Raw genomic sequence first — 12,189 nt, 5'->3', positions numbered from 1 at the left:
ATAACATGGCAATGATACTTCTATGTACAGGAAGTGTGTTTGATTGTTTGATAATCTCAACATTGAAGGAAAGCCTACACAATAACATACCTGTTAAACGTTTACTTTTTAAGGTTTTTTTATGGGGTCATGTGACTACAAGGCTCCAGCTCATTCCGCTCTCTCTGTAGCTGGCAGGCATGAACTGTGTCCCTCCCGACAACAGCTGAGATCTATGGACACTGGTAGGAGGAGATCTCAGCAATAACGGCGGTGTGGGCTCAGGACTAGCCAGAGCTTTGCGTTGAAGTGACTGCATAGAAAACCTTCAAAAAATACAAGTATTCAGAAAGTGATTTATGAGAAAATGTATGCAAAGAGGACGAAATATTTTAAAGCCCTTTCACACAGACTGTCTCCTCCATTCAGGAGGGAATCCATGAATGAGAGCAGAATGTGACGCAAGGCATTTTTGTGACATGTGCCCATTTAGGCGTTATTTGCATTTTGGTCAGCATGGTCCTGTGGCTGTGCTGACTAATAACCAATTGACACATTATGATGGATGCTCACTCCAGGGCTGTGTATTGTGGCGTACAGCATACAGACCGCTACACCGGCAGCATGGGACATCAGGACAGCTAAGTGCAGCAGGGTGGCCAGGATATTTATAGCTAGTTCACCTTTTTATGTATTAACCACTTACCAACCAGGCCAATTCTGACATTTCTCTCCTACATGTAAAAATCATAATTTCTTTGCTAGAAAATTACATAGAACCCCCAAACATTATATATGTTTTTTAGCAGAGACCCTAGAGAATACAATGGCGGCCATTCCAACTCTTTATCTCACACGTTATTTGCGCAGCAATTTTTCAAACGTGTTTTTCTTGGAAAAACAACAGTTTCCCGCTTAAAAGAAAAAAAAAAAAAAAAACCCAGTAAAGTTAGCCCAATTTTTTGTATAATGTGAAAGATGAAGTTATGCCGAGTAAAAAGTTACCTAACATGTCAAAATTCAAAATTGCACACGCTCGTGGAATGGTGCCAAACTCCGGTACTTAAAAATCCCCACATGTGACGCTTTAACATTTTTTACTGGTTGCATATTTTGAGTTACAGAGGAGGTCTCAGCTAGAATTATTGCTCTCGCTCTGACATTCCCGGCAACACCTCACATGTGTGGTTTGAACACCGTTTTCCTATGTAGGAGGGCCTTGCGTATGCGTTCACTTCTGTGTGCGAGCACACGGGGACAGTGGCACTTTAAAAAAAATAAAAATTTTTAAAAAATTTGATCACTTTTATTCCTATTACAAAGAATATAAACATCCCTTGTAATAGGAATATGGCATGACAGGTCCTCTTTACAGTGAGATATGGGGTCAGTAAGACCCCACATCTCACCACTAGGCTGGGAAGCCTGAAATAAAAAAAATAAATAAATAAAACGATCTTGGCTTCCCAGCCAAGAGGGCGCCGTTTGTTTGAATGCAGAGGCCGGGCGTAACGTCATAACATCGCGCCCAGCCTCCAATGATCATAGAGACTACGGCGACCATCTGGTCCGCCGGAAATCTCTAGGGTAAACATCTGGGGCCGGCGGATCCGTTCTCAGACTCACCGATCGCAGCGGTGAGTCGGTAGAAGCACCAGAGGGTGGCAGGGGGAACGACAAACTAACAAAAAACCTTTTTAATAGTTTGTTATAAAATGTTGCAAATAGATATTTTTTCTCCTTCGCTGATGTACGCTGATGAGGAGGCACTGATGGGACTGCACCGATAATCAGGACACTGATAATCTGTGCCCTGATTATCAGTGTAGATATCCCTTTCACATATGCCAGTTATCGGCTCTCCTCACCCCTTTGTGTTTACATCATGATGACACGGCTGATCATGTGGTAAAGGGCCAATGTGATTGGCGATTTCAAAAGATAGAGGATGAGAGAGGTGAGTGACGCTACCTGTGTTCCAAATAGTTACATGGTTACATAGTTAGTAAGGTTGAATAAAGACACCAGTCCATCCAGTTCAACCTGAGTGAATGTGCGTGTCTACAATTATCCCTATCCCTGTACATTGCATCTCATTAAGATGCTCATCCATTATATTATTATTTATTTAAAGGTATTCATACAGCACCGTCAATTTACACATACATTGCACACTCACATCAGTCCCTATCCTCAAGGAGCCCACAATCCAAAGTCCCCCAACTCACATTCATATACTAGGGCCAATTTTGGACAGAAGCCAATTAACCTACCAGCATGTCTTTGGAGTGTAGGAGGAAACCAGAGTACACAGAGGAAACCCACGCAGGCACAGGGAGAACATGCAAACTCCAGGCAGGTAGTGTCATGGTTGGGACAAAGTAGTTAAAAGACACAGTGATATTGTGATAATAATTACAGTGAAACAATTAACAGAAAAGTGGTAGTGTGATAATTATGATAGCTCACCTACACCAGTAGGTAAATGCTAAAGCCCTCTGAGTGTGGGCTCCAATCCTACACAGGAAAACTTACCAAAAATGTAATTAACCTTTATAAAATTAGTGGATCCCATGATACTGTGTACAAATGATAATGAATCCTCTCCTTATAATCAATGCATATAAAATCCAAAACATAAGTTACACGACAGTACATGACTGCTTATAACAGTACATATAGTGTCCAAACCCTAAATTCAAGATGTATGTAGACCCAGGAAACAAACCAAAAAATACAAAAATCGCACCGCTTCAATACAGGGCATTTTCACCCCCTTCCTTCCCAGGCCAATTTTTAGTTTTCAGCGCTGTCGCACTTTAAATGACAATTGCGCGGTCGTGCGACGTTGTACCCCTAAAAAATTGACGTTTTTTTTTTCCCCACAAATAGAGCTTTCTTTTGGTGGTATTTGATCACCTCTGCGGTTTTTATTTTTTGCGCTATAAACAAAAGAAGAGCGACAATTTTGAAAAAGAAACACAATATTTTTTACTTTTTGCTATAATAAATATCCCAATTTTTTTCCTCAGTTTTGGCCGATACGTATTCTTCTACATATTTTTGGTCAAAAAAAAAAAAAAAATCGCAATAAGCGTATATTGATTGGTTTGCGCAAAAGTTATAGCGTCTACAAAATACGGGATAGATTTATGGCATTAAAAAAAAAAAAAAAAAAATTATTTATTTTTTTTACTAGTAATAGCGGCGATCGCGATTTTTTTTCGTGACTGTGACATTATGGCGGACACATCGAACACTTTTGACACATTTTTGGGACCATTCACATTTATACAGCGATCAATGCTATAAAATTGCATTGATTACTGTGTAAATGTGACAGGCACTGAAGGGGTTAACCACTAGGGGAACACAAGGGGTTAAATATGTTTCCTAGGGAACGATTCTAACTGTGGGGGGGGGGAGGTACAAGGGGAAGAGACCGATCAGTGTTCCGCTGTACTGGGAACACAGATCGGTCTCCTCTCAACTGACAGGACGTGGATCTGTGTGTTTACACACACAGATCTACGGTCCGGCCCGGGTAACGGGCAATCGCGGGTGCCCGGCGGACATCGCTGCCGCCGGGCACACGCACCGAGTCCCTCCTAGGCGGCCGGGAAGCCCAGGTTGTCATATGACGTCCACCCAGGATGGGAGATCCCATCTGTGGACGTCATTTGACAATGGCCGGGTAGGGAAGTGGTTAAAAGATCCAAAATGCAATTTAACGCACCGTATACAAAAAACACATTTGCATTCATATAGTGTCCAAACCCTGAATTCAAGATGTATGTAAACCCCAAAAAAAAAAAAAAAAAAAAAAAAAAAAAAAAAAAATCGCACCAAAATGCAATTTATCGCACCATATGTAAAAAAAAGCATGAGTGCATTCATCCCAGTGAAAGTGACTGTTCATGCTTAGAAGAATTGTAGCAGGTGACTTTAGTGCTCACAAAATCTTGACAGGTGATGCCCTGGACGGGACAATTTACTGGAGGAAGGGGGGCGTAGTAGAGGCCACGCTACAGACAGCTTTGATCTGTGGCTGCAGCGCTCCCCTCCCACCTCCTCCTGTTTGACACACAGCGCCGGGAGCGCTGTGTGTCACACAGCTGGGTCTGTGTTCGGCGGGCCCGTAAAAAGGACACGCCCCCTAGACTGGCTCATGAGGTAGCAGATTGAACCAGTGTTCCGCCTATCACACAAGCCAGTCTAGGGGGGCAGGACCTTGTTATGCCGCCGAACACACACACAGTGCTGCAGGAGATGTCGGCTGTGTGATGCATCCAGGGCAGGCTATGGTGAGTCTGCATTCATAGGCAAAGTGAGGCTGCAATTAGGGGCACAGAGAGAGAGGCTGCAATTAGGGGCACAGAGAGAGAGGCTGAAACTATGGGCACAGAGAGAGAGGCTGAAACTATGGGCACAGAGAGAGAGGCTGAAACTATGGGCACAGAGGCTGCGATTATGGGCACAAAGAGAGAGGCTGAAACTATGGGCACAGAGGCTGTGATTATGGGTACAGAGAGGCTGCGATTATGAGTACATTAGGGCTGCAATTATGGGCATAGTGAGGCGGCATTAATGGGCACAGCGGTAGGCTGCATTTGATGGGCACTGGTGAGACTGCATTGATCTCTTGTATCATGTCTGCAGTCTCTGAAGGGAGTTTGCTTAATTAGCACTGGTATTGGTAATATGCAGCAGGAAGGGGGTTAATGCCTGTCACTGATGTATTCGTATAGATCCTATCGTCTGTAGGCGCTGTAGCTTTTCACAGGGGGGGGCGCAGTTTTTCATCTTCGCCCTGGGCACCGGATGTCCTTGTCCCGGTGTTCTGCCGAGAAAGTTCCGCTCGACGGCTAAGTTCCCCCCTCTACTGCGCAGGCACTGCGCCTGCGCAGTAGGATCCGGCGGAAATAGCCGAAGTGGAATAGCTGAAAATCAGCTGTACACGGCGCCTGTAAGAGGGCCGCTCGCCACGCTTAGGGCGCGGCCTCGCTTCGCTCGGCTCTTTTAGATTCCCCCTCTAGGTCCACTTGGATGGTGGGGAAGGAACCTGGGCCTAGGGCGCAGGCGCCGTGTACAGCTGATTGAAGCGTTTGAGCTTCGGCTATCTCCGGCGGCTGACAGTAGTCCGTACTGCGCAAGCGCAGTACAGGGGGGGGGGGGGGGAACTTATCCGCCGAGGGAACATTCTCGGCAAGACACCGGCAGTGTGTGTGTGTGTATATATATATATATATACACACACACACAAAATTATATATATATATATATATATATATATATATATATATATATATATATATAGCACACCTATGGTTGTATGGCCAGGTGTACAAAGCTGAAGCCACGAAGCCCCATATGATTAGATGATATGATTGTAATACATGTCCTCATCTCGGCCACTTACCTGCGATGTCCCATAGCTGCAGCCTGACCAGAGTCTTGCCATCCCAGTTGATGACTTTCAGGGCGAAGTCCACTCCTATGGTGGCCCTGTAGTGCTGGGAGAAGAGTTGGTGGACATAGCGTTTGATGATGCTGGTCTTCCCCACCCCCAGCTCCCCGATCACCAGCACCTTGAACAGGTACTCCCTGCGCTCAGGGACCCCGGCAGACGTTCCCAGCTCCCCGCTGCCCGCCTCCCCTGCCATGAGTGTATGTCTATAGAGGAAGGTTCAGCGCTGCGCACACCGTCTACTGTCCGCTACAACACACCATGGACACTCCTCCGCTCCGTACATCAATAACATGCCCAACTATTATGGCAACAAAAAGTTCCTCAACACTTTCCCCAAACCTTCTACAAGCCCCTCCCAGCCAGTCACACAGCCAACCACCTGACAGCGGGTCACATGACAGGAAGCGGGGAGGAGGGAGGCGGAGACTTCTCTGATTTTACTCTCTCTGCATCCCTGCTTCCCTGTAGACGTGCAGGCTCCATGTTTGTGTCTCTGGGGATGTCAGCTGTCAAAGAATAGAAGCCATGTCCTTTATTCTCATCAAAACCCACATATACTGCACCTCTGTAAAAGCTGCTGCCTTGGTTGGCTTTCAGGAACTATATTAGCTGTAAATGGCAGTCATAGCTGTTCCTAGTGTCTGCTGCAATGTAGATAAACACTCATACACTCTTTCAATCTGTGACTGTGGGAGAATTTAGCTTTGCTACAGGTGCGACCAATCACGGGGGGCGTTCCTAAGTGTCGCATGCAGGGCAGCCCATTTATTTGCTAGCCCTTGGCTCACGTCTTATGTGTGTTGGGAACACACAAAATCGAGAGATTTCCTGAAACCCACAGCAGACAAGCAGCGGTGCAATTCATTGTTTATTGCACCCACACACATATGCAATGTCCCTCCCTCCCTCTTTCCTTCTCATTTGTCCCTCATTTTGGTCTGATCTATATAGATGTATATAAAATGCACTTTTTATCTATCAAAAAAGGTTTCCAAGAGCTAAATCTTTCATCTGCTTTCTAAATTGCTGCATTTGTAAATTCCAAAAGCCAAAATAAAGGATTAATAATGGTTAAAAAAAGCACTTGTGGGTTTAACCAATCTTTTTTTTTTGTACAATTCTCCTTTAAGGGGGCGTGGCAGGGGGTGTGTCCCATGCCCGCATACTTTTGCTGGTAGGTGTCCTTCATTTCATTAATGCAGGCCAATCTGCGTGGTGCAGCGACAGTTCGGTGTTGTGCGTTTTTGGAAAAGAGCTTCTTTTCTGCGTTTCTCTGTATAGGGCAGCCTATTGAACGCCCCGTTCACACTGGTACAATTTGTCATGTCAAAATTCCAAATTGCATGACAAGTCACACCCCATTGTCAGCAATGGAACCGTTCAAATTGTTTGACTCATGTCGCAGCGACTTTGACAAAGGTTCCTGAACTACTCTTTGACGATTTCATTGCAACTTACATAGACTTCTGTTGTATGAACCTGTAGCAAAATCGGCAGTGCAGATCGCACTAATGTGCAGCTTTGAAATTGCACTGTAGCAAACACACATATATCACTATGACAGTCATGATTTCAAAGCCGCACCAGTGTGAACCAGGGCTAAAAGAATAGGATCCCCAACACACGATGCGCGGGAACGCGGCCAAACCTAACTTTTTTTTTACAAAATTGCTCTAAACAGGAACCGCATGGTGCTGTGGTACCACGGGGCTTGGCATGCACAAAAACGCATGCATTTGCAAATGTGTGGGAGTGCCATTAACACTTAACAGGTTAAAGGCAGTGCACTTCTGTGCGTGTTGGAAAAGCATGCGATTTTGCATGTGTTCCTAACACACATAGATGTGAACCTAGGGTCAGGGACTTCTTTTCTCATGCATAAGGCAGCCCATTGAAATGCATGGGCTAACTTACATGGAATGCATGGAAATGAGCCTGCACTTGGTCGCAACTGTAGGTAAAACAAACCCGTAAGGCTTCATTTAGATGTGCGGTTGGGGGTGGCAAAAATGCACGGTTGAGTCATGTTTTTACCGCCCCCTTAAGCTGCAATAAGCAACAAATGGGGGTGTATACGAGCCATGGGCTGGATGCTTCACAAAGTTTACCTGACATGTAGAAATCAGTAGGCAGCCCACCAAACACTACACGTTCAAGTAAATAGAAGTGCTGCAAAAGCCTTAAACCGCACACTGATGCACACTGTTGTGGCGCGTTTGTCAGCAAAAGTGAGGTTTAGCCCTGGTTCACACTAGAGCGTTTTGACATGCAATCTGACATGTCAAATCACATGTCAAATCGGCGGGAATTGCCATCAATGGCACTGTCCTAATCAGTGCGACGCCGCATCTGCGGCGCTGCACCAATTTCACAAAGTAGTTTCTGTACTACTTTTTGAGATTTTGGGCTGTGATTTACAATGACATCTGTGCAGAAACCTGCACAGATGTCTCTGAGATTGCAGCCGAAATCGGGACTGACATGCGGGAGTGACGCACGGCTTTAATCCCGCAGCTCAGTGTGAACCTGGGCTAAAACAGGCATTGAGGAGGCATCACATCTCTTCTTCATTGCCTGTCAGTAGGGATGAGCCGAACACCCCCCGGTTCGATTCGCACCAGAACCTGCGAACGGACCGAAAATCCGCACAAACATTAGAACCCCATTGACGTCTATGGGACTCGAACGTTCAAAATCAAAAGTGCTAATTTTAAAGGCTAATTTGCATGGTATTGTCCTAAAAAGGGTTTTGGGACCCGGGTCCTGCCCCAGGGGACATGTATCAATACAAAAAAAAAGTTTTAAAAACGGACGTTTTTTCGGGAGCAGTGATTTTAATGATGCTTAAAGTGAAAAAAAAAAAGTGAAATATTCCTTTAAATATCGTACCTGGGGGGTGTCTATAGTATGCCTGTAAAGTGGCGCATATTTCCCGTGCGTAGAACAGTCCCTGCACAAAATGACATTTTTAAAGGAATAAAAGTAATTTAAAACTGCTTGCGGCTTTAATGTAATGTCGGGTCCTGGCAATATGGATGAAAATCAGTGAGACAAATGGCATGGGTACCCCCCAGTAAATTACCAGGCCCTTTGGGTCTTGTATGGATATTAAGGGGAACCCCGCACCCAAATTAAAAAAAGGAAAGGCGTGGAGCCACCAGGCCCTATATACTCTGAACAGCAGTATGCAGGCGGTGCAAACAAGACAGGGACTGTAGGTTTGTTGTTAAGTAGAATCTGTTTGTAATTTTGAACTGGTACATTTTTTAACGTATTTAGCTCCAGCCAAAAAATCTATTTTAAGCTTTTTAGAAAACATAGGGAAGGGTTATCACCCCTGTGACATTTGTTTTGCTGTCTGTGCTCCTCTTCAGAAGATTTCACCTCACTTTCTGTCCCAATGACAAATGTTTCTAGAAAATTTGGGGGTTTTAGTGAAACAAGGATTGGTGATAAAGCATCAGTGGAAAGGAGAAACGTTTTTCCCATATTAACTCTTACAGGAGAGAATTTCCCTTCCTAGGGGTAGATTTCATCTCACTTCCTGTTGTCTCCTTCCGTTTGCAAGTAGGAGTCGTTTGTAAGTTGTATGTTTGAAAGTAGGGGCCTGCCCTATGTACTCTGCAGAAATTGGGGCCTTAGGTGTTGGTGTTGCCACAACACTGTAAGCCCTCACAGGGCCCTGCTGTGAAATATTAGATCAAGAATTGTAATTACATGCACCTGTTGAAGAGGGGCAGAAAAATTGGGCCTTTGGTGGTGGGGGTGCTGGTGCCACAACACTGTAAGTCCTCACAGTTACTCTTGGTGGGCGCTGGAACGGGCCCTGCTGTGAAATATTAGATCAAGAATTGTAATTACATGTCCCTGTTGAACAGGGGCAGAAAAATTGGGCCTTAGGCACTGGTGCTGGTACCACAACACTGCAACCCCTCACAGATACTCTAGTTGGAGCGCAGGAACGAGCCCTGCTGCAAAGTATTGCATCAAAAATTGTAATTACACGCCCCTGTTAAACAGGGGCTGAAAATGTGGGACTTAGGCTCTGGTGCTGGTGCCACAACACAGCAACCCCTCACAGATACTCTAGTTGGAGTGCAGGAACGAGCCCTGCTGCAAAGTATTGCATCAAAAACTGTAATTACACGCCCCTGTTAAACAGGGGCTGAAAAATTGGGCCTTAGGCACTGGTGCTGGTGCCACAACACTGCAACCCCTCACAGAAGCTCTAGTTGGAGCGCAGGGATGAGCCCTGCTGCAAAGTATTGCATCAAAAATTGTAATTACACGCCCCTGTTAAACAGGGGCAGAAAAATTGGGCCTTAGGCACTGGTGTTGGTGCCACAACACTGCAACCCCTGACAGATACCCTAGTTGGAGCACAGGAACGAGCCCTGCTGCAAAGTATTGCATCAAAAACTGTAATTACACGCCCCTGTTAAACAGGGGCTGAAAATTTTGGCCTTAGGCACTGGTGCTGGTGCCACAACACTGCAACCCCTCACAGATACTCTAGTTGAGCGCAGCAACGAACCCTCCTGCAAAATATTGCATCAAAAATTGTAATTACACGTCCCTGTTAAACAGGGGCTGAAAAATTGGGCCTTAGCCACTGGTGGCGGCGCCCAGAACCAAAAATGTTCTTACAAGCTATCAGCATGAATATTGATGAGGAAGAGGATAATCACTCAGCATAACAGGATAGTCACCCAGCATCAGCATAGGCAGTCTTGAAGGGATCTGACATTTCAAAAAAAATTATTCGGTTACATCAGCATTAGGTGCTTGGTAGCTGGTGGTGATCCAAGACTAATTCATTTTTATGAAGGTCAGTCAATCGACCGAGTCGGTGGACAGATGCACCCTGTGATCGGTTACAAAGCCTCCAGCAGCACTGAATGTGCGTTCTGAAAGAACGCTGGATGCAGGACAGGCCAGTAGCTCAATTGCATACTGTGCAAGCTCTGGCCAGTGATCCATCCTCAAGACCCAGTAACCCAGAGGATTTTCGGTGAGAAAGGTGTCCAAGTCAGATCTTGCCCCTAGGTATTCCTGCACCATGTAAAACAGACGCTGGCGATGGTTGCTGGAATCATACCTTGGGGTTGTGGACAAAAAAATTGTCTGAACGCATTGGTCAGACAGCCACCTTCTCCACCGCTCCTTCTTTGACTGACCGAAGCCTCAGCAACACGTTCTCCAGGAACAGGAGTTTGTAACCTCCCAATCTTTGGGAACGCGTTGCACAGACCTTTCTGCAAGGCCTCCCGAAGATATTTCATCCTCTGCTCCCTCTGTGACGGCAAGATAAGGTCTGAAACCTTACCCTTGTAACGTGGATCAAGGAGGGTTGCCAGCCAGTAATAATCCCTCTCCTTAATACCACGAATACGAGGATCCTTCCGCAGGCTTTGCAGGATCAGGGAGGCCATGCAGCATAGGTTTGCTGAGGCATTCGGTCCGGAGTCCTCTGGGTCACAAAGGATGACATGATCCGCAGCCACCTCCTCCCAGCCACATACAAGTCCATGGGTTTCTTGGGACTGTAAATGATCCCTTAAAGACTGATGCTGAGCAGCAGGCTCCACCTCCATGCTGACACAATCCTCCTCCTCCTGCTCGTCCTCTTCCTGTGTGATCGGCGGGCACGCAGGAACACTGTCTGGATAAAGGGGGCCTTGAGAGCTAAGGAAGTCCTCCTCTTCCTGCCTCTGTTCTGCCTCAAGTGCCCTGTCCATTATTCCACGCAGCGTGTGCTCCAACAGGTGGACAAGGGGGACAGTGTCACTGATGTATGCACTGTCACTGCTCACCATCCTCGTGGCCTCTTAAAATGGTGACAAGACAGTGCATGCATCCCTGATCATGGCCCACTGGCGTGGGGAAAAAAAACAAGCTCCCCTGACCCTGTCCTGGTGCCATAGTTGCACAGGTACTCATTGATGGCCCTTTTCTGTGTGTGCAGCCGCTGCAGCATGGTCAACGTTGAGTTCCACCTGGTGGGCATGTCACAGATTAGGCGGTTCTTGATTAAATTCCTTTTGGAGGTCTGCCAGCCGAGCACTGCCATTATATGACCGGCGGAAATGCACACAGACTTTCCTGGCCTTCCTCAGGACATCCTGTAAGCCCGGGTACCTGCCCAAGAACCGCTGCCCCACCAAGTTAAGGACGTGAGCCAAACAGGGAACATGGGTCAGTTGTCCCTGTTGGAGGGCGGAGAGGAGGTTGGTGCCATTGTCGCAAACCACCATTCCTGCCTTAAGTTGGCGTGGCATCAACCACCTCTGAACCTGCCCCTGCAGAGCTGACAGAATCTCTGCCCCAGTGTGGCTCCTGTCCTCCAAGCACACCAGCTCAAGCACCGCATGGCATCTTTTGGCCTGCATACTTGCGTAGCCCCTTGAACGCCTACGGAGCACTGCTGGTTCCGAGGACAAAGCACAGGAAGAGGCCATGGAGGAGGAAGAAGAGGAGGGGGTGGAGGAGAGAGATGAGTCAGAATCACCAGTACTGGCATTTTGGAGGCGTGTTGGCGGAACAACCTCCAGCACTACTGTAGCTTGTCCTGCATCCTTCCCAGCTGCCAGCAGAGTCACCCAATGCGCCGTGAAACTTAGGTAACGTCCCTGTCCATGCCTGCTGGACCATGAGTCAGCAGTAATATGCACCTTACGGCTGACTGCCCTGTCCAGCGAGGCAAAGACATTGCCTTCCACATGTCGGTAGAGAGCCAGAAT

At 46.6% G+C, this 12,189-nt stretch overlaps 1 protein-coding gene across 1 annotated transcript in view; it reads right to left on the bottom strand.

The window, feature by feature from the left end:
- RAB32 (RAB32, member RAS oncogene family) overlaps positions 1 to 5,858 on the bottom strand; it is a 75,270-nt gene extending 69,412 nt beyond the window's left edge. The window contains exon 1 of the mRNA XM_073627817.1: positions 5,399 to 5,858. Within this exon, the coding sequence (XP_073483918.1) occupies positions 5,399 to 5,642 (244 nt within the window). The 5' untranslated portion in view covers positions 5,643 to 5,858. The remainder of the gene's footprint in view (positions 1 to 5,398) is intronic.
- Between the last annotated feature and the right edge of the window lie 6,331 nt (positions 5,859 to 12,189).

This window comes from Aquarana catesbeiana, linkage group LG04 (assembly GCF_042186555.1).
Source record: "Aquarana catesbeiana isolate 2022-GZ linkage group LG04, ASM4218655v1, whole genome shotgun sequence".
In the NCBI taxonomy this organism is placed as follows: domain Eukaryota; kingdom Metazoa; phylum Chordata; class Amphibia; order Anura; family Ranidae; genus Aquarana; species Aquarana catesbeiana.
This window is presented reverse-complemented; position numbering and strand designations above follow the sequence as displayed.